Source organism: Pelodiscus sinensis, chromosome 10 (assembly GCF_052426305.1).
Source record: "Pelodiscus sinensis isolate ZL-2025 chromosome 10, ASM5242630v1, whole genome shotgun sequence".
Classification (NCBI taxonomy): domain Eukaryota; kingdom Metazoa; phylum Chordata; order Testudines; family Trionychidae; genus Pelodiscus; species Pelodiscus sinensis.
In genome coordinates, this window is record NC_143061.1 from 56,080,709 (window position 1) to 56,104,026 (window position 23,318).

The 23,318-nt window shown below is 46.2% G+C and overlaps 1 protein-coding gene across 2 annotated transcripts; it reads right to left on the reverse strand.

Annotated features, from left to right (window-relative positions):
• Positions 1 to 1,041: 1,041 nt before the first annotated feature.
• On the reverse strand, positions 1,042 to 22,297 carry ING5 (inhibitor of growth family member 5). Of its 2 annotated transcripts, none has more exons than XM_075937180.2 (8): positions 22,042 to 22,297; positions 18,355 to 18,426; positions 17,273 to 17,439; positions 12,899 to 13,010; positions 8,392 to 8,485; positions 6,696 to 6,831; positions 4,689 to 4,750; positions 1,042 to 4,225 (listed from the first exon to the last, which is right to left on the reverse strand). In XM_075937180.2, the coding sequence occupies exons 1-8, from the start codon at positions 22,142 to 22,144 to the stop codon at positions 4,183 to 4,185; spliced, it is 789 nt and encodes a 262-aa protein (XP_075793295.1). In that variant the 5' UTR covers positions 22,145 to 22,297; the 3' UTR covers positions 1,042 to 4,182. The 2 variants fall into 2 exon arrangements, with proteins under 2 accessions (XP_075793295.1, XP_089637079.1); XM_089780953.1 differs by lacking the exon at positions 22,042 to 22,297 and adding an exon at positions 21,644 to 21,897.
• Positions 22,298 to 23,318: the final 1,021 nt, after the last annotated feature.

Below are 23,318 nucleotides of genomic sequence, written 5' to 3' on the forward strand. Positions count from 1 at the left end.
ATTCTCAGATATGTGCCATAAAATAGCTAGCGAGACATGAGCCTGAAAGCCAAACGTTGTTGCACAAATTAGATGTATTTTGTTGAGCACTGGCAAAATCACTGTGTTGCCCCCTGTGAGGTACAATCTCCCCCTGAACATCTGGGATGACCCTGAGCTAATAATACTGGACAAATGACAGTATGCATGGAGAACACAAGGTTTCCCAGGACAGCTACCTCAAAAAAGGGTCAACCTGTGAAAACCTGGACCAATGGCATTCTTACAATACTAGCCTCAAGACAGCTGGCCCTCCAAGTTGGTGGGTCTGGCTTGCAGCCTCCCTGCCACTTCCCTGTCCCCAGGCCAGTCGAGACCTGGGGATAGGAGAATGCGCAAAGTCTCCTCCCCCATCAGGGGTGCAGGGCCCCAGAGGGAACCGCTGCTTGTTTTGAAACAGTCGGCAGTTCTCTCCCCCTGCCCGATTGGCCCGGGGCCAGAGGGAGCAGGTGAAGTCTCCTCCGGCTGCAGAGCCTACACTAGAGAGAACCATCGGCTGTTTTAAAAGAGCTGGCAATTCTCTCTAGGTGCCGGTGTTACCCGGCAGGGGCAAAGACTTCATGCGCTCCCCCACCCCCAGGCCAATCAGGGTCTGGGGGTGGGAGAGCACAAGAAGTTTCCCACCCCTTCCAGTGCAGCCCAGGGCCACTTCATACATTTCTGAAGTGGCCCCCTTTTAAAAATTATTGCCCACCCCTGCTCTAGGGGCAAGTGCTACAGCCACAGAGCTATTGCTAAACTCGGATTGGCAGCACATTGACAGCAGCTGGAGCCACTGGGTAGCAGAATAACCTTCACTCTATCACTACCATACAGACAACAGTTGAGAGTTAGAGAACTTGACCCCTGGATTTTAAGCATATGAAATAAGTTCCACTTCTGCCATAAAACCCGGAGTTAAATACAAAAGTTAACGGAGCTAATAGTCATTAGTCTGGAGACTAAGACATGAGCTCAAGATATTCGTGCACAGATTTGAAGCTCTAGCCTTGAACCCTGAAACCATGTGATTTCATACTTTTATTCACAAAAATACTTTATTTATAACAATATATCCATTATCTATAACATAATCCAAAAATACAGCTATACATTTTTACATTTTTAATAAAAAGATTTATAATAGTCTCTTCCATTTACAAAGGGAACACAAGTAATTTCTTTGAAAATAAAACACAACATTCAGATACATCATCTCCAAAGTGGATGAACTGTGCTAAAGCTGACCACCACAAAATATACAGGTGTCTGAAAACGCTTTCCCAGATAATCTTTAGTGGAATATTCCTTTTAAATCTCTCACAGTTCTGTCCATTCCTTTCCATAAAGGTAATGTATAATTTAATACTGCATATTCACAATTCAGGACTTAAAAATTCTTTAGTGACCAAGATCAAGGCTGACAATCTTCCTGTCTAAAGAGGAGCAAAAAACCTTAAGCCCAGAAACAAATGGGCAAACAGACCTTCTGTGATAACTATTAGAACCTGTTTGTTAGGATTTGTTCCATATGGGACAGCTTTACTGCTTAAACTCTGTTCCAGCTCAGATGATCTGACACATTTGAGAGGCCGTGCTGCAAGTTTCATCTGTCATTTTACCTAAAGTTTGTGGTCCCCACAGAATCTTTATTTCTTAGGACTGATAACAGTTTAAGCTCTAGGTCTTTTGCTTCTCAGTAAAACAGAAAGCATCCATTCTTCCAGGCTACATTCACCCAGGCAAAAAAAATCACTAAATTTGTTGCCCTAGGCAACTAAGTTTATGGTAATCAGCTTTGCACAGATAGATCAGTAGCTGTTTGATTACAAATCTACACCTCCAAAGAGGTGTGTTGGCTTTTGAGAATCAGTTTAACCACACAATTACCATCTATAGCAATTATTTCACAAATGTTTTCTTATATAAGCATTGCCTACAATATTGAATCATTGGATGGATGGGGAAATGGAGCCTGAGTCTTCATCAATATTACAATCTTCAAGACAGTGACACTCCTACTTGTAATCCAGTGTGACAGGATAATGAGGTATGGGTGCATTTGCTGGCTACTGACCTACATGCTGATTTGAAGGGGGGGGGGGGAGGAGAGAAAAGCCAGAGGCAGAATCATTTCTTACACTCTGTGATGAGACACAAAAAAGAGCTGACTATCCTCCCAAGTCCAGCTTTGTGCAATTGAGCTTTCTCCCCACTTCCCTCTAGCAACTGGCTAAGTTTTGTGCACATATTTTAAAATGTCAAAAACCAGTCCCATTAAACATGAATATGAACACTTCATATATACCATGTACAGTGATACGACATCCAGGATTATGTACATCACATTTTAAACTACAGAACCCTGGAGACTCTCTCAGCTCATGTGGCAAGAAAAATACATTCACAGATAACTACACTGATCGCAAGAGGGGGTTTCTATGACATTTTTGTTTAACTGTTGTCTCCTACAAAGCCAAATGCAAATAGTGTGAGGCAAGAAGGGAGCTCAGCAGGAACTGTGTTTTATATTCCTACATGACAAAATTCACAAAGGGCACAGTCCTGTAACAAACACCATCTTTGTTTTTTCCATTAAAATTGTGCTGTACAAATCAGACTTGAGCTGATGGTTCTGTTTTGTTGTAACACCGTGGGCCTGAATCTGTTCTAGTACAGCCTCTTTCTGACACTCCAGTGGTCTATTAGATGGGCTGCACCAGTACAATCACTTGTGGCCATAGGTGGTGGAATCCCAGAATATGGGAAGTACAGAAACAAACCAACCCATATTTGCCTCTCCTCTCAGTTTCTATGCCAAGTGTAGCTCAATACTGGGGGGGGGGGGGGGGGAGGGAGAAAGGGGCAGGGAATAAGGGACTTGTGTAGAATATTTTCTTTTCTTCCTCTTGGATTTCTGTCTCCCTTCCACTATAGGGCATGAGACTAATGACAACAAGATTCACATTTTATCTGTCAACCTGAAAGGCAACTCAAATAAAAAGCATGCAGATTTCTCACCAAGCAAACAAGATGCCCCTTTTATAAAATGCCTGCTTTGTGGACTTCTGTTTTATTAGCAATGGTTCCGGATGAATATTGACTAAAATCAGACAACTGCAATAGGGTAAAAGTCAAAGACTTCATCTATGGTTTGTTGCATCATCAAAAGAACCTATATCTTATTACAATATTATTCTCCTCTGAAAGCTTGTTTTCCTGATTATGTACCAAAGTGCAACATCGAGATACAAGTAATGAAAACAGGCTTTAATTTTATTTCATGAGTAAATCAGACCCCACTATCTTCATAACACTACAATAGGTTTTTGTCTTCACAGTAAAGAACTTAAGGCATTTCCAGAGAAATGGGACATTGGCAGGAAGGCCTGCACTCTCTTGCTACCACTATGACACCATCCAAGGCAGATCTCTCTTCCTCCAAAATGGACAAATGTTTATGGGGAGAAAGGAATTCAAAAGAGGGTCTGGATGTGGGAGCCAGATCAAGTCCAAAGGCAGCAATGCAAAATTAAATAGAAATAATTCTCAACAGGAAGAGATGTACAGATTCAGATACATAGAGCATGCTTCACCAGAATTACATACAACACTGGGCTTTGGGGAAATAAGATACTGGAGACAGTTCACTGGCCTGCATGTTGCCTTCAGTGCTACATGACTATAGACACACAAAAAATGACTTCACTCCTAAATGTATGAATGAACTTCATGCAGGTGGCAATTATACAGAGACCCTTACTACACATTATGCTCAGCTTCATGCCTACTGTGTTTAGGCAGCGGCAATCCACCATGCTGAAAATGTAGCTCTCATTCCTTTGAAATGCTTCAGGCAGTTTCACAGATTCTAATGCACCAGCAAACAGTTTGGCTGTGGACTGCTCCAAGTATTTCATAGTAGCAACTATCAGTGCTGTGTGAGAATAACTTACATAAAAGCCCTGTGCCAACTCTCTCAAAAATCCTACCCTCCCTTACACCAAGTCGTCGTCATCCTTTTAAATAAGAATTACAACTGGCTGTTGGACAATTACATCTCCAATCAAAACAAGAAGGTAGGTAAAAAACTAGATAATATTGCAACATGTAAGAAAGAATATATTAAGCTCTTCTTCTGGATTCAGTGTACATTCCCCTTTCTTACTTCTTTTTCTTCCTTTCCTGAACACAACGGGGACAGAACCTAAGGACAGAAAAGCACTGTATTACGTTCCAACAGATAAATATTTTGCCTGGGAGCACTTCACTATTTTAGAAGAGAATCAAATCAGCTACATGGACATCATTTTCTTTTGCTGATACTGTAATATTACAGAGCACAAAGACGGAGAAGAGAACTTGAACAGCCAGCAAATGAGTTGCGGCATCTGGAGGAAGAACGTGGCAGAAGTGGGGGATCCTGAGCCCCATTTTAAAATAAACCTGGTTTTAGTTCTTAGCAGAAAAACCTGATTTTTTTTAAACATGAAAGATCCCTCCTTGCCATAACTTGTATGTTCTTAAAAAACAGAACCAGATAAATTAATCCTCCTTTTTAAGACGACATCGCACACGAAAAAATAGCCTGAAGGAAACAGATCTAAAAAATGTTGTAAGTGCTCATAGACAGGGTAAAAGTACAAACAGAACCTGTGCCTCCCACTTACCATTTCCCTTTTGGTTTTGTGGTGAGATCCACACAAGCAAAATGAAACCACTCAATTGGACACTGCAGATCGGGAAACAAGAAATAAGGGAGACATTTAGCACATTTTAAACTACGAAAGAGAGAACCTGCCTCAGTAGGCCAGTCATTAGATGTATTTGTTCTGGGAAGTTGTGCAGGGCACAGATTCCGGTTACTGTAAGAACAGATACCCAGTCTACCTTCAAAAAATATAAGCCATCTTCAGAAAAGTATGGGGTTGAAAGGAACCTCAAGAAATTAAGTCCAACCCCCGGTGCTATGACAGGGCTTAGTAAACCTATAGCATCCTTAACAGGCATCTGCCCAGCTTCTTTTTAAAAGCTTCCAAAGATGGGGACTCTATGACCTCCCTTGGAAGCCTATTCCAGAGCTTAACAACCTTTGCAGTTAAAGACTTTTTTCCTAATATTTCACCTTAATCTCCCGGGCTACAGATTAAGCCCATTGCTACTTGTCCTACCTTCAGGAGATGGAGAACAACTAATCTCCGTCCTCTTTACAGCAGCCCTTCACATCATATCTGAAGACTTATCAAGTGCTCCCTCAGTCTTCTAATGAACTAAACATGCCCAGGTTTTTTAACCTTTCCTCCACGTTTTCTAACCCTTTTCTGAGTTTCACTGTTCTCTTCTGGACTTTCTCCAGTTTGTCCTCATCTTTCTAAAGTGTTAGCGCCATGTGCAGGCTCACCAGTACCAAGCAGTGAGACACAATGATCTCCCAGGCCCTGCATACCACACTACTGTTAATACAGCCCAGAATTAGACTCTCACAACTTCACCACACTGCTGACTCTCACTCAATTAGTATCCACTATAAGCCCCTAGTTCTTTTCAGCAGCACTACTACCTAGCTAGTTACTCCCGATTTTTCAGTCATGCACTTGATTTTTCCTAAGCGAACTATTTTGCATGCATCTTTATTGAGTTTCATCTTGTTGAATTCAGACACTCTCCAATCTGTCAAAGTCATTTTGAATTTTAACCCTTTCCTGAAAAAAAAAATCTTACAATCCCTCCCAGCTTGATGTTATCTGCAAATTTTATAAGCATACTCTCTACTCCATTATCCAATCGTTAATGAAACTATTAAAGGAGCATCCGACCTGAGCATACACTTGTTGGCTCTCAATAGATACACCCTCACATTTAACAGCAAACCATTAATTATTATTTGGATACTGTCTTGCAAACCAGTTGTGCACCCACCTTACAGGAATTGTATTTAAGCCACATCTCCTTAGTTTTCTTATGAGAATGTCATGTGGCACTGTATTAAAAACCTTACTAAAATTAGGCATATTATGTCTACTGCTTCCCTCATCCACTAGCTCAGCAACCCTACCAAAGAAGGACATTACGTTGGTTTGGCATGGTTTTTTTGTTCTCAACAAATCCATGCTGACTATTCCTTATTACTCTATAAAATACTAGGTGCTTACAAACTGTTTATTAATTTGTTCCAGTATCTTTCCAGATACTGAAGTTAGGCTGACTGGTCTTTAATTCTCTAGGTCTGCTTTGTTGTTCTTTTTAATAACAGGTGCCATGTCTGCCCTTCTCCAGTCTTCTGAGACTTTTCACATCCTCCATGAGTTCTCAAAAAGAATTGCTAACAGCTGTGCGACTGCTTCAGCTAGTTCCTTAAGTACTCTAGGATGGATTTCATTAGGCCCTGGAGCCCTCAACATATCCCACTCATCTAAATACTCTTGAATCAGTTCTGTCCCTATTTTGGCCTGCATGTCTTCCCCTTGGTTGTCAATATTAATTGTGTTGAGAGTCTGGTCATCATTAACCTTTAAGGAAAATGAGGTGCTTAATGTTATTTTGTAGATATTAGCTCTCCTTTCATGTTGAGAATAGGGCCAATGCTTTCCTTAGTCTCTCTCTTGCTCCTAATTAGAGAACCACTTCCCATTGCCTTTTACGTCCCTTGCCAGGTATAACACCTCTCGGGCACTCACATCGGGATTGTCACAGCCAATCATTTCTCCATAGGACACCTGGTGGCACAAGCAATAAGTCGGCTCATTGGGATCCACTGGCATGTCTAGGACATCCGAGGGATGGACAGACAGGATGGTATCAGCAAACTCAGACCTGTGGAGGAAACGATACTACTCAATTTTACATGACAGCAAATTACTTTTGCTCATTTGAAACTGTGTTTCATAGATAATTAGGTCCACTTGAAAAATCTAGCTTTAAGTATGTATCTTGAGCCTAGGGATACAAAATCCCATTTAAACATATAATTTAACCAGTTAACATTTGAATTGGTTAAACTGCCCAGCGCGTTGCACCGCAGGTGGGAGACTGCTGCAGTAGCCCCCTGGCTGTTCTACCCTGGCTGGAGTGCCTCCCACCCACAGCATGGTGCAGTGGGCCCAGCCAGACAGGAGCAGCTCCATGCCGGTGGCATGGTGCAGTGGGCCTGGCCGGGCTGGAGCGGCCTCCCGCCTGCGGTTTGATGCAGTGGGCTCAACTAGGCTGGAAAGGCCCCACTGGGTACCGGTTAAGCAGTAAGTATGTCAGTAAGGCAATGCTTATCAGATAACCAGCTACTCCTTTAAATCCCTACTTGAACTTAAACGTTCATCATTTATTTCAGGAAATATATTAAAAATAAAAATGGATTTGGATTATTCTGAGCATTGGTCAAAACAAAATTATGAAAGGTTTAATGTAAAGAACTGAAAGAATAACTTGCAGCATACAATACATATAAACAAAGGGAGTACTATTTAGAAAGCAGTGATAAGCTTGGCAAAACTGAGTTGACAAATAAAACAGCAACGTGACAGAAGTTTCAGTAGTAGTTTAAAAATCATATTTCTATCAGAATATGTTGAACTCTGGTTTCAAGTCACGACTACAACAACTGAAAAAGTGTAATATTCCTCCATTTTTCCAGTTTGTTTATTTATTCAGGCATTTGGGAGCACTTGGCATATAATCAGTTTCTTCCTGGTTGTAAAGACCATTATAGATATCAACAGGAGCACTACAAGCCTTATAACTTTTTAAAATGTTTTTAGAATACCAGGCAATGCTATTTAGGATGCTTAATGAGAAACTGGAATTATTTTTGGCATTACTTTCAAAATATTCAAAGTAACAGTATTAGAGTGTATGAAAAGTAGAGCTGAGATTCTTTCCTGCTTGCTTCGAAGAACTGGATTAGGTGACTTGAGATTATTTAGGATGCCTGCTTTAGGATGTAGAATACCAGGAAATTATTCTAAGAATGCCCTAGGATTTTGGTGAGAGTGATGCAACAGCACAGAATACCTGCAGATCACCATAATCTGCAGTCTAACTCAGTGTACACCAATATGTATGGCCACACACAAAAAAGCTAAGCTACTTTCTTTATGTTTGCATGAAGCAACAGACTGCATTCCTGTCTCCTTGGATACAGACATTTTCCTAAGCATATTAACTCCTTGTTCAGTATATGAGAATATAATAATGCAAAAATCTCTTGACACTGGTACCAGGAGAAAGCATGAAAAAAGAACATACTTAAATGGAGTCTGCACTCTGGATACACAAACTGTCCAGTGTTATCAAAAGGGCCAGGAAGGTTTGGCTTAGCAGTTCATGAATTTACACAACTTTTCCATAAAGCAACTAAAGCTCTGGCTATTTGTCTCTTACCCTCCTTTTAATTTTTTCTTTTTGGGAGTATCTTCTTCAGATGTTCGCCTGCCTCGACCCCGGGAGCCTCTCTTGTCTTTCTGACTTCGTCCTTCTGAAAGCCAGAATTATTTCAAATTAAGGGCACCTGAGAAAAAGCATTGGATGCTTTTATTTGTGCTCCTATTACTTAAACTTGTGTTTTGTAGGCTCTTTATGGTATGTACAAGGCTCTTTTGATATTAAAAATGTGTGGTTTACACTTACTATATCATGCATAGTGCCAACTTCTGTTCTGGTTTGCATCTTGATCCACCCCATAAAAGAAGCTGACAGAGCTGCATGGGGAATTTGGCCTGTACCATAAAAAGTGCTTTGAAAATACACTCAACATCTTCCCCTCCCAGGACTATGCATGATTAGTCAGGGTGCAACATACACATCACCACCACCAGCGGCCCCCGAACAAACCTCAAAACCATGTCCTCAGCAATTTAAAACGTTGAGAGTCTATGGGTTAAATTTACAGGTGGAAGCAACAGGGGTGATGTGTGGTTGGTGTCTGCTATAGACCGCCGGATCAGGTGGATGAGGTAGACGAGGCTTTCTTTGGACAACTGAGAGAAGCTTCCAGATCGCAGGCCCTGGTTCTCATGGACAACTTTAATCACCCTGACATCTATTGGGAGACCAGTACAGCAGTACACACAGACAATCCAGGAAGTTTTTGGAGAATGTTGGGGATAACTTCTTGGTACAAGTGCTGAAGGAAACGACCAGGAGCCATGCGCAGCTTGACCTGCTGCTCACAAACAGGGAGGAACTAGTAGGGGAAGTAGAGGTGGGTGACAACCTAGGAAGCAGTGATCATGAGATGGTAGATTTCAGGATCCTGACCAAAGGAAGAAAGGAGAGTAGCAAAATACACACCCTGGACTTCAGAAGAGCAAACTTTGATTCCCTCAGAGAACTGATGGGTAAGATTCCCTGGGATGTTAGCATGAAGGGAAAGTTGTCCAGGAGAGCTGGCAGTATTTTAAAGAAGCCTTATTAAAAGGCACAGGAAGAAACCATTCTGATGCGACCAGATTGGCTTACCAGGGACATCCTTGGTGAGCTTAAACACAAAAAGGAAGCTTACAAGAAGTGGAAACATGGACTGATGACTAGGGAAGAGTATAAATATATTGCTCGGGAATGTAGGGGAGTTATCGGGAAGGCAAAAGCACAATTGGAATTGCTGCTAGCAAGAGATGTCAAGGGTAACAAGAAAGGTTTCTACAGGCATGTTAGCAATAAGAGGGTGATCAGAGAGGGTGTGGGGCCCTTACTGGATGAGGGAGGTAACCTAGTGACAGAAAAGCTGAAGTACTCAATGCTTTCTTTGCCTCTGTCTTCACGGACAAGATCAGCTCCCAGAAAAATGCACTAGGCAACGCAGCATGGGAAGGAGGTGGACAGCCCTTGATGGGGAAAGAACAAGTTAGGAACTATTTAGAAAAGCTAAACATACACAAATCCATGGGCCCGGATTTAATGCATCCGAGGGTACTGAGGGAGTTGGCAAATGTCATTGTGGAACCTTTGGCCATTATCGTTGAAAACTCGTGGAGATCAGGAGAGATCCCGGAAGACTGGAAAAAGGCAAATGTAGTGCCCATCTTTAAGAAAGGGAAGAAGGACAATCCAGGGAACTACAGACCGGTCAGCCTTACCTCAGTCCCTAGAAAAATCATGGAGGGGATCCTCAAGGAATCCATTTTGAAGCACTTGGAAGAAGGGAAAGTGATCAGGAATAGTCAACATGGATTCACGAAGGGCAAGTCCTGCCTGACCAATCTGATTAGCTTCTATGATGAGGTAACTGGCTCTGTGGACGTGGGAAAGTCAGTGGATGTGATCTACCTTGACTTTAGCAAAGCTTTTGCTACGGTCTCCCACAATATTCTTGCCAGCAAGTTAAGGGAGTATGGATTGGATAAATGGACTATGTGGATAGAAAGCTGGCTAGACTGTCAGGCCCAGCGGGTAGTGATCAACGGCTCGATGTCAGGTTGGCCATCGGTTTCTAGCTGAGTGCCCCAAGGATCTGTTCTAGGACTGGTTTTGTTCAACATCTTTATTAATGACCTGGATGAGGGGATGGATTGCACCCTCAGCAAGTTTGCGGATGACACTAAGCTAGGGGGAGAGGTAGATACGCTGGGGGGCAGGGACAGGGTCCAGAGTGACCTGGACAGACTAGAGGATTGGGCCAAAAGAAAACTGATGAGGTTCAACAAGGACAAGTGTAGAGTCCTGCACTTGGGAGGGAAGAATCCCAAGTATTGGTACAGGCTGGGGATTGAATGGCTAAGAAGCAGTTCAGCAGAAAAGGACCTGGGGATGACAGTGAATGAGAAGTTGGACGTGAGACACCAGGGCGCCCTTGTAGCCAAGAAGCCTAATGGCATACTAGGGTGCATTAGGAGGAGCATTGCCAGCAGATCCAGGGAAGTGATTATTCCCCTTTATTCGGCTCTGGTGAGGCCACATCTGAAATAGTGTGTCCAGTTCTGGGCCCCCCACTACAGAAAGGATGTGGATGCATTTGAGAGTCCAGCGGAGGGCAACCAAAATGATTAGGGGGCTGGAGCACATGACTTATGAGGAGAGACTAAGGCATTTGGGTTTGTTTAGTCTGCAGAAGAGAAGCGTGGGGGGGGGGATTTGATAGCAGCCTTCAACTTCCTGAAGGGAGGTTCCAAAGAGGATGGAGAGAGGCTGTTCACAGTAGTGAGGGATGGCAGAACAAGGAGCAATGGTCTCAAGTTACAGTGGGGGAGGTCTTGGTCGGATATTAGGATAAACTATTTCCCTAGGAGGGTGGTGAAGCACTGGGATGGGTTCCCTGGGGATTCCTCCATCCCTAGAGGTGTTTAAGTCTCTGCTTGACAAAGCCCTGGCTAGGTTGATTTAGTTGGGATTGGTCCGGCCTTGGGCAGGGGGCAGGACTTGAGGTCTCTTCCAGCTCTATAATACACCACTCATTGTTTACTCTATTTAATTTGACTTTCTGCCATATACTTTAATATAGATTAGAAATTGTATCAGGCATTGTCCTTTAACTCTTTCCTTTAAAATCTCCTCTTGTCATCAGGTTACATTGGACCCTTAAGTTAAAATAAAGTTAGGATTTTATTTTTAATGAGAAAAATCATCCTCTCCCAACACGAGATCTTTTACGTCTCCAGGCAAGGCATGGCTGTGGCAGAGTTTGCTCAGCTTTAGCATCAAAATTTTAAGATCCACACTTCGTGCCAACTCTTGCCACCACAACTCAGCTTCTTCTGAAGCAGTGCTCGTAACAAGTGTCCTAGAGAAAGGATATGCTGACTCTCCAAGGGACAGGACCATTTCCAGCAAGAATGGTTAAGAGGGCTCTAGACTGGATTTTTTTCTTCTTTTGCCTCCCAAATGGTTGCATCAATGACAAGATTACCTACAACTCTGGAAACAATGTAGATAGGCACAGGGAGTACGCTTATTAAGTTTGCAGATGATACCAAGCTGGGAGGGGTTGTGACTGCTCTGAGGATAGGGTCAGAATTCAAAATGATCTGGACAAATTGGAGAAATGGTCAGAGGTAAACAGGATGAAGTTTAATATGGACAAATGCAAAGTGCTCCACTTAGGAAGGAGCAATCAGTTTCACACACACAGAATGGGAAGCGACTGTCTAGGAAGCAGTACGGCAGAAAGGGATCTAGGGGTTCTAGTGGACCACAAGCTGAATATGAGTCAGCAGGGTGATGGTGTTGCAAAGAAAGCAAACATGATTCTGGGATGCATTAACAGGAGTGTTGTGAACAAGACACGAGAAGTCATTCTTCCGCTCTACTCTGCGCTGGTTAGGCCTCAGTTGGAGTATTGTGTCCAGTTCTGGCCACCGCATTTCAAGAAAGATGTGGAGAAATTGGAGAGGGTCCAGAGAAGAGCAACAAAAATGATTAAAGGTCTAGAGAGCATGACCTTTGAAGGAAGGCTGAAGGAATTGGGTTTTTTTAATTTAGAAAAGAGAAGATTGAGGGGGGACATGATAGCCGTTTTCAGGTATCTAAAAGGGTGTCATAAGGAGGAGGGAGAAAACTTGTTCATCTTGGCCTCTGAGGATAGAACAAGAAGCAATGGGCTTAAACTGCAGCAAGGGAGGTTTAGGTTGGACATTAGGAAAAAGTTCCTAACTGTCAGGGTGGTTAAACACTGGAATAAATTGCCCAGGGAGGTTGTGGAATCTCCATCTCTGGAGATATTTAAGAGTAGGTTGGATAAATGTCTATCAGGGATGGTCTAGACAGTATTTGGTCCTGCCATGAGGGCAGGGGACTGGACTCGATGACCTCTCGAGGTCCCTTCCAGCCCTAGTATTCTAGGATTCTATGAAAAGCATAACGTAAAATAAACCCCATACGCCAAGGCTTCAAAAGCCCTACAATGGAAATGCACATCTTACAGCAAGCTTTTCTGGTCACATCACAAATAACTCACTTTTCAGGCCTCGGCCGCCAGGGCTTTCAAAGTCACTGCCTTCCAGCTTATCCTTCAGATCGGCTTCAAATCGGGCCAGGTCTGCATCCAGCCGTCGGATGTGTTTATCCACCTGTATGGAAGAGAAACCAGAAGGCTGAAAAAAAATTCAACTAACCAACCAAAAAACCCCAGTTATTCTGGCAGGTGCTAATCCAACAGTGTAGGGCAGACTCAGACGACTCACCCTTACTAAGCATGTCACTGCTTGGACAGGTATAGGATTACAACTTTATAATAAAGGGTACACAAATTATTTAGAAGAGGTTAATAAAGTATTAATAGCGGTTATAAACATGTTGCAGACATGAGTAGTATGTGTTCGAGATGGTCTGAAGCATATCAGTAGAATGTGTTATCACAGATGGCTGTAAGCACTAGTTAACCTGCTACTGAACTGCTACACTTTAGAACAAACATTTAATAATCATGTATTAAGTATTTATAAATGAAGCATCAATACAGAGCATGACAATTAGGGATGTGAAAGTTTAACGGTAAGCGATTAGCCAATAAACCTGAGCTTATCGAAGAACATTCAGAGTTACACACAGGCTCCCGCCCCATTCCTGGGAAGCTGGCTGCCATCCTGCACTGCTACCTCTGGAGATAGAGGCAGCAGCGCAGGGCAGCAGGAGGGAGCTGGTATGTGCAGGTATCTGGGTTAAAAGACAATTCCTAGGGTGCACCAGCTCCCATGGAGCTAACTGCTGCCCTAAATGTACTGATGAAACGTTCAGTGGTTGCACAGATACTCAATTACACGCATTTTAACATCCCTAGTGACAATAGTCTTTAAATAAAAAGCCCATAGCATTTGAAAGTTAGTACTGACACCTCTTGCAGTCTGTGTGAAATTAGGTGCTCTCACTCTAGTCTCTATGGGCAAAGAGTCCTCATCACAAGAGACATTAATAGCAATTTCTGAAAAGGAATCAAAGTCAGACGGGCTGGTGTACAACTTGCTTGCCATTGGGATTGTCATTCTAAAGTCAGGGCCAAGGCAGCCTATTGGAGTGACAAGAAAAATCACTGTGCATTGGATAAAGAGAAAACTCCAGTGTCATCAACCTGGAATCTTCCAGCAGCACTTACTGAAACCCCTCAAGACTGCTACACCAGAATACTGGGGGCTGCACACTCAGGGGTTTGTCAGGGGACACAGTCTTTCAATTCTGGTTTATTAAGTAAAAACAGAGTGAAGTCAGCAAGGCCCAGAAGTTGTTACTATTAATCAGCCAGAAATAAGTTCTGACTAGCGATGTTAAAAAGTGGGGAACTGGGTAATCATGTAACCACTAAAAATGTCAGCGGTTACACACACCTGCAGCATTAGGTGGCTCCTCAGGAGCCAATATGCACCTGGTGCTTACCAGCTGCTGCTCCACGCTGCTACCCTCTGTATCAGAAACAGCAATGCAGGGTGGCAGCTTGCTCCCTGGGAGTGGGGTAGGACCAGCTTAAAAGCCAGCTCCCACCTACAGCCCCATCCCATGGAGCTGGCTGCCACCCCATGCTGCTGCCTCTGTATCAGGCTCTGATACAGATCCAGCAGTGCAGGTTGGCAGCTGGCGCCCCAGAAGCGTGACAGGAATCACAGAGCTGGAAAAGACCTCAGAAGGTCATCAAGTCCAGCCCCCTGCTCTAGGCAGGACAAATCCCAACTACATCAACCCAGCCAGGACTTTGTCAAGCCGAGATTTAAACACCTCTAGGGATGGAGACTCCACTACTTCCCTAGGGAACCCATTCCAGTGCTTCACCACCCTCCTAGTGAAATAGTTTTTCCTAATATCCAACCTGGACCTCTCCCACCACAACTTGAGCCCATTGCTCCTTGTTCTGCCATCTGTCACACAGAGAACAGCCTCTCTCCATCCTCTTTGGAACCTCCCTTCAGGAAGTTGAAGGCTGCTATCAAATCCCCCCTCACTCTTCGCTTCTGCAGACTAAACAGACCCAATTCCCTCAGCCCCTCCTCATATGCTCCAGCCCCCTAATCATTTTGATTGCCCTCCACTGGACCCTCTCCAATGCATCCACATCCTTTTTGTAGTGTGGGGCCCAGAACTGGACACAATTCTCCAGATGTGGCCTCACCAGAGCCAAATAAAGGAGAGTAATGACATGCTCCTCTTAATGCAACCTAATATGCTATTAGCCTTCTTCCTACAAGGGTACGCTGTTGACTCGTATCCAGCTTCTCATCCACTGTAATCACCAGGGCCTTTTCTGCAGAACTACTACTTAGCTGGTTGGTCCCCAGCCTGTAACAATACTTGGCATTCTTCAGTCCCAAGTGCAGGACTCTGCACTTGTCCTTGTTGAACCTCATCAGATTTCTTGTGACCCAATCCTCCAATTTGTCTAAGTCACTCTGGACCCTATCTCCGCCCTCAAGCGTATCTACCTCTCCCCCTAGCTTAGTGTCATCTACAAACTTGCTGAGGGTGCAATCCATCCCCTCATCCAGGTCATTAATAAAGATATTGAACAAAACCAGTCCTAGAACCGAACCTTGGGGCACTCCACTAGAAACCGACTGCCATCCTGACCTCGAGCCATTGATCACTATCCGCTGGGCCCGGCCTTCTAGCCAGCTTTCTATCCATCTTACCGTCCATTTATCCAATCCATATTCCCTTAACATGCTGGCAAGAATATTGTGGGAAACTGTATCAAAAGCCTTGCTAAAGTCAAGGTATATCACATCCACTGACTTTCCCATGTCCACAGAGTGCAATGGGCATGAGAGAAGGAAGGATAAATTAGGAGAGAGATGTATGGCATATTTACAGAGAGATCTGGTTGAGGAAGAAAGGCAAGAAAAAAGGAAAGAAGGTAAAGATCCCAAAGTTGGGGAGGAACGAAGAAAGAAATAAGAAAACCCAGAGGAAGAGATGAGAAGCAGACTCTAAAGACAACTCAGACAATGTAGCTATGAAGCAAAGCAGGACAAGGAAAGAAGATCTAACATCTCGGTTTTACGAGCAGGGCTGGTTGAGCAAGTAAGTAGGTATATTTTCAACAAATTTCATTGGTAACTAGTTGAATAACTTATTTAACAATTCCTCCCCCCACTATCTAACCAATTCTACAACTATCAAATACTATTTGGCAGATTTGCTAATGTTCATCAAATAGCTAAATTCTTAAATAATACAGTCAAATATTTTTTCTGCTAACTGACCAGTTTAGTACGTGTTGCATTTAAAAAAAATGTTCTAAATGCAAAACTGCTTAGCAGTGTTACACCTGAGAGAGTGCAGTTTGAATGCTGTGGCTTTGGGAGCTAGGGGAGCAGTGGCACATTTTTTGTTACTCTAACTCAGCAGTTTCCAATCTTTTCCAGATGGGGACCCATTTTGACAATTCAGGAAGACTTGGTGACCCAGGGCAATTCAAAAAAATGTGTGAATGGCTCCTTAAGAGCCACCTGGGGAGACACCTGGCGACCCTTTTGAAATGTAATGGCGACCCATATTTGGATCCCGACCCATAGGTTGGGAAACCCTGCTCTAACTAGTATGCTTAGTCTTTGGGCTACCAGACCATCTTTTCAAGCCCTTCATCTCACTCATAAGTCTTTCTCCAGCAGAGGGCACTGGAACTGCAGACAGACTTGCCCAACTGCTTTACTGTCTGCCAGCTCATTCTCTCCAGTAGTGTGCAAGTGTAAGTCAAAGGCAGTCCTCGCTCTCAGAGACAAAATATGAAAAAAATGAGCACCGCTCAAAAGTCCATAAAATAGATAAAGGGGTGAGTACTAACAGGGTCCCCAACAAGAAAACAGCACTAGTACAAAGCTGTTCTCTCAAGAACTAGAAGATCCTCTCCCCTTACCCCTAGTCCATAGAGTGAAGGCAAAATAGTTTGGCGTGTTCCGGCTATAATTAGGACAGGGCAGGACTTTGGCAGGAATATAACTTTCAGTCATATAAAGTCATAACATATTCCCTAGTGTGTCGTCTTCCCTGGACGTTCCCAACAGCACTTCTGAGGTCAAGAAATGCAATGAGAAACAGAAACACAAAAAATGGAGATATTCACAGCAGCGACTAACAAACCAGGCAGCAGTGGAGCACTCAATGTTCAATCACAATGGAAGCTTGTTTGACACCAACATAATAGAACAAAATGAAAACTGGCGTTTTCTTGGTAAGCCAATGGGGAAACAGAAAAGAATGTGTCTTAAGGGATCTACTGCCCTCTGTCAGTAAGAGTTAATCCACATACAGATACTTCAGCAACCCCAAAGCTCCTTCTTAGTTCATGATTACATTTGCATGAATCTCACTGACCAAGCACACACAACACGCATGCACTTATTCTCACCATCTCATAGGTCTGCATGGCTAGCTGCACTTTGTCATCGCTGTACTCTTTACATTTACTATAAGCATTCTGAATCTTCTGGAGGTACTCCACACGCTGCTCGGGCAACAAGTGCTTCACGGTTGATATGTACTCTGCTGCAAGGCTGTCAATTTCTGCTTTCTTATCTGAAACGCAAACAGAAAGTACAATTGCATGAGAATTAATTTCATATGTGAAATACTTTCTCGCTAGCTATGGTACTTAATGACCCGTTATCATAATCTTTGAATCCCTTAAGGAATCTCAAAAAGGGTTCACCATGCCCAGATCTGATACTGCACTCAGCAGCTGTCACCAGTGTAGTTCCACCGACCTCAGTGGCATGATTTGATTTACATGGGTGAGATCAGAACTGGACCTACTGACTCCAGTTCCTGGGTTTCAACATTTCTTCAGCTTCAGTCTAAGTGTGAGAATTTTATAACTTCTGTGCTGCCATCTCCTTTTCCTTCCAGTGCCATCATTTGTCAATAACAGTCACACACTGTATGAAAGCTCAGATCCAAACATTAAACATGAATCTCTCACAAGTTTGCAACATTCTACTAGTTTGCTCGCAGGTTACACATACTTTCCCTCCTCTGTTATGACAACATCAGTGTGGTGTTTGTGTCAGTTTTATGGAGTATGTTTACATATGGACAGACAGGAGAAGAAACTACTTATATGTGACTTCCAGAAGTATAAATATTGCCACCAGAGTCCACCACAAAATAAAATGTTGTAGAATAAAGACTAAAACATTCTCCACCAATATGTAGTGGGCATCGCTACTGGAACAATTTGATATTATATGTGGCTATAACTGGTCAAAAATCATTGGTTTGATTTATTGACTAGGGCTTGAAAGAAGGACAGTACAAGTTCCCATTTACTATGCAAGTAGACTAACATTTGTACACTTACAACATACACGTATCTTGTCTCCAAAGCCAAAGCTTTGCTACACCTTCTTGTCATGCCAAACCCCACTGGGATTGTTATGACCCTTCAGAGGAAGGGTCTTCATCCCAACTGCCTCCTAGAATACCTGAACATACCTTCTGTTTTCTGATCCAGTTCACGCATCAGCTGGAAGTTCCTTCGCAGTTCACAAGGCAAATTTTCAATACCTGAAACAAAAAAGCACGGAGACTGCTATCTATCCTTTGCTGCATCAACATATGAATCATCATCTCTGCCACAGAACCTTCCTCAGATGTCTACCACGTATATCCAAAGAGAGTTACACCCACCAGCTAGTGATGTACAGTTATGAAGATAATTAGCTACAGTTGTAGCAGCAACCATATATGTTCATTGAGACACAAGTTTTTATGGAACTTGCTGTGCTGTCAAGAATCAAACATTTTGGTTAAAATAAATAAAAGGAAGATTCTATTCCTCCTAATGCAAAGAAACCGTTGACCTTGAAAAGACTCACACGTGCATAAATTTATCTACCATCAGTAATCCCACTGAAATAACAAAGCTACTCATTGTCCACAAAATTAAGCATGTAAGTCAGCAACCTAGGATAGCGAGAGGGCTGCATGAGTGGCCCACCATCTTAGTGGGCCGCAAGATTGTTGTAACCAAGACTGTCCTCTGGGAGAGGGTAGTTTTGTTAACTGTGCTTGTGTACCTAGAAGTTATGGGGTGTGCCATTTGAACTGTGATTGGATGCAGGGAGGAGCGCATGGCTCTCACAGTCAGTGTTGTGTATAATGAGCACTCACCTCACTTCACATGCCCTTGCTTTACAGGCATGTCACTTTAGTAGTACTGGTAGGACAAAAGCTTTGCAGACAGAAACCAATGGAATGTGGCAACATGGCAGGTTGCCCAGCACTGAGGTAAATAAATCTCCCCAGGGTTGGGGGCAGTGGTTGTATCCATTAAAATGCCTATTTTATTTTATCTTATCACACTATGATTAGACAGACACAAGAAGAGGGGGCACTCCCTCATGCATCGAGGATTCGAATGCCAGGATTCAGGGTGCCTCAATTTCTGAGTACCCAAATTGTGAAAATTTAGGCCCTATTTTAAGAGATGCTGAGTACTCAAAGTTCCCATTGACTTCAGCTGCAGAAACTGGGCGTTTGCAGCACTTCTGAATGTGGCTACAGATGCAGGCACCTAAAGAACCAAAATCATAGGCCACTTCTGAAAATGTTCAAATGGGTTTAATTTCTATTACAGACTGAACCTCTGTGGTCTGGGGCTCTAGTCTGGCAACTGCCATGGTCTGGCAAGACCACCAATGGTGCTGCACCAGGAGCCCCAGCCACAGAGGTTGCCAGCAGCTGGAAGTTCAGCCAGTCAGGCCCGTGATTGGGGGTGTGGAGGCCCACCAACAGCAGCGGGCTGGCTTCAGGGGGAAGGGATTTAAGTGAGGAATATCATGTAAGTCTATAATTAGAGGTAGCATTGTAATTCACATGTGTGGCTGCAGACTCATGACTGCATGCCTAGAACCAATTTCCCATTTCCTGATGCTCTGCAGTCTTTGAATCCACAACAGTTCTACTTTTGTCTGAAATTCCAAATTCTGAAGATGATGAAACCCACAAAAATCTCTAGAAAAAGCTCACACACAAAATCAAAATGTATAGTGTGCACACAGAATGACGTCTAGACCAGTAATATATATGCTGAAAGAACTGAGAGCCAAATCAGCTGGAAGGAAGAAATATGTGAATGATAATAGAGAATAATTTAAGAACACTTTCCTAGAAACCCAGAATGTCACAATCAAGGAAAAGGGCTACATTGGTTTAAAAAAAATTGATCTGGTTTACAGTGAAGTGAAGGTATATACATGTTTTCTAAAAGGAAGAAAATGAGGTAATGTGAAGTTAATAATAATGAATGTAAATCAGTAGTTAATTATAGGTTTATAATAGCAATGTAAATATTGGTATAAAAAGATAACCCCTTAAATGATTAAGATTATCTCTTTTAACTGAGATCATGCTGGCTGGCCTTCTGCAGCTGGAGCACCTCTGGCCAGTGGGCCTAATGTGGCTGGGGGTTGGGGTCTCTCCAGCCAGCATGAGGCTGTCTGGGTTAAGTGTTAAGGTTGGTTGGGGTCAACCCAGACAGCATGAGGCTGTCTGGGTTAAGTGTTAAGGTTGGTTAATGGTAAGCCTAATGCTTACCATTAACTGGTTAGCCTTTTATATCTCTAGTTTATAAAAGAAACAAAGGAACACAAGGAGAAATTCGTAGCAGAGTTGAGGAAAAAAAAGCAGTGCTTAAAGAGTATTAGGTACAAAAGAAATCCTAACAATGGCACTAATACATTACCACAGGGATAATTTGAACATGTTAATAATAATGCAGAAAAGGCAGAAATATGCAATAAACTAGCATTGCGGTCAGACGATAAACAAGAGGTACTAAAGTTGGACATGTTTTCAGTGGGGAGATCAGGATAATGTGTACATAATAATTTTAAAGGAGCTGGCTAAGCAGATTGCTTGAATCATATTTTTAATTTTCAATACATCTTCAAAAACCCCTTCTGAACCCCACCCCACGCCCCAGTCCCCCGCCCTGAACCCCCCCAGCACCCCACCCCCTGCACCCCGGTCCCCCGCCCCGAACCCCCTCCTACACCCCACCCCAGCCCCCCAACCACCCCCCCGCCCAGGTCCCCCGCCCCGAACCCCCTCCTGCACCCCACCCCGCCCCAGCCCCCCAACCACCTCCTGCACCCCACCCCAACCCCTGCACCCCGGTCCCCCCCCGAACCCCCTCCTACACCCCACCCCAACCCCTGCACCCCCGTCCCCCCCCAACCACCTCCTGCACCCCACCCCAACCCCTGCACCCCGGTCCCCCCCCGAACCCCTCCTACACCCCACCCCAACCCCTGCACCCCCGTCCCCCCCCGAACCCCCTCCTGCACCCCACCCCAACCCCTGCACCCCGGTCCCCCCCCGAACCCCCTCCTACACCCCACCCCAACCCCTGCACCCCCGTCCCCCCCCAACCACCTCCTGCACCCCACCCCAACCCCTGCACCCCGGTCCCCCCCCGAACCCCCTCCTACACCCCACCCCAACCCCTGCACCCCCGTCCCCCCCCGAACCCCCTCCTGCACCCCACCCCAACCCCTGCACCCCGGTCCCCCCCCGAACCCCTCCTACACTCCACCCCAACCCCTGCACCCCGGTCCCCCCCCGAACCCCCTCCTGCACCCCACCCCAACCCCTGCACCCCGGTCCCCCCCCGAACCCCCTCCTACACCCCGCCCCGCCCCAGCCCCCCAACCACCCCCCCGCCCAGGTCCCCCGCCCCGAACCCCCCCCTGCACCCCACCCCCCGCCCTAGCCCACTTACCGGTATCTCCGCGCGCCCCCCATTAGCATCAGTCGCTCCGGACCCACGCGCAGCGCGGCGAGCAGCCCCGGGAGGGGGGGGGTGTCCGTTACCGGCCCCGCCCGTCCAGGAGGCGGGGAGCTGATGGGGGCGGGGCGGGGCCGGGCCACAAGCGACCAGCGGCGATCGCGCCGCGCTCCCGCCTTCGGCACGCGCCGATGACGCAGGCGCGCACCCGTCGCGTAAATGGCGCGCCCGATGACGCAGGCGAGGCCACGCCCCCAGGGGCGAGTGACGCAGTTGCAATTCCCGCAGCCAGCTGCAGTAGCGACAGCGCTCGCGCCAACGGCCCCCCCGCGGCGGGGCGGTGCCCCTCCCCCCGCGCTCCCGCCGCCGCCCCCGCGCGGGCCGCCACTCACTGTCCAGGTAGTGCTCCAGGTACATGGCTGTCGCCATCTTGTGCCCCGCGCCCTCCGCTCGGGCCCGCATGACAAGGGCCGCAGCCCCGGCCTCATTCCGCATGCAGCCCCGGCGCCGCTGATTGGCCGCCCGGGACGCCGCCAGCTGTCTTTCAACCAGGGGCGTGGCAGCGGCGCAGACGCCGAGGGGGCGGGGCTGCTGTCGGCTCGGGACTGCGAGTTGGTCCCGACGTGCGCGCGCAGCTCGCCTCCCCTCAGACACGCCTCCCTTCCACGTCACGTCCCTCCCCCCTGCCACTGAGCTACTGGAACCCCGCCCCCCCTCCAGTCCTGGCCTGGAGCTACTGGAACCCCCCAGCCCTGGCACAGCGAGCCTGGAACCCCCCCAGCCCTGGCACAGCGAGCCTGGAACCCCCCAGCCCTGGCACAGAGAGCCTGGAACCCCCCCCAGCCCTGGCACTGAGCTACTGGAACCCCCCAGCCCTGGCACAGCGAGCCTGGAACACCCCCCAGCCCTGGCACTGAGCTACTGGAACCCCCCAGACCTGGCACAGCGATACTGGAACCCCCCAGCCCTGCCACTGAGCTACTGGAACCCCCCAGCCCTGCCACTGCGATACTGGAACCCCCCAGCCCTGGCACAGCGATACTGGAACCCCCCAGCCCTGCCACTGAGCTACTGGAACCCCCCAGCCCTGGCACAGAGATACTGGAACCCCCCTCAGCCCTGACACTGAGCTACTGGAACCCCCCAGCCCTGGCACAGCGAGCCTGGAACCACCCCAGCCCTGGCACTGAGCTACTGGAACCCCCCAGCCCTGGCACAGCGAGCCTGGAACCCCCCCCCAGCCCTGCCACTGAGCTACTGGAGCCTCCCCCTCAGCCCTGGCACAGAGAGCCTGGAACCCCCCCCAGCCCTGGCACAGAGATACTGGAACCCCCCTCAGCCCTGACACTGAGCTACTGGAACCCCCCAGCCCTGGCACAGCGAGCCTGGAACCACCCCAGCCCTGGCACTGAGCTACTGGAACCCCCCAGCCCTGGCACAGCGAGCCTGGAACCCCCCCCCAGCCCTGCCACTGAGCTACTGGAGCCTCCCCCTCAGCCCTGGCACAGAGAGCCTGGAACCCCCCCAACCCTACCACTGAGCTACTAGAGCCCCCCCCCAGCCCTGCCACTGAGCTACTGGAACCCCGCCCCCCTCCAGTCCTGGCCTGGAGCTACTGGAACCCCCCAGCCCTGGCACAGCGAGCCTGGAACCCCCCCCAGCCCTGACA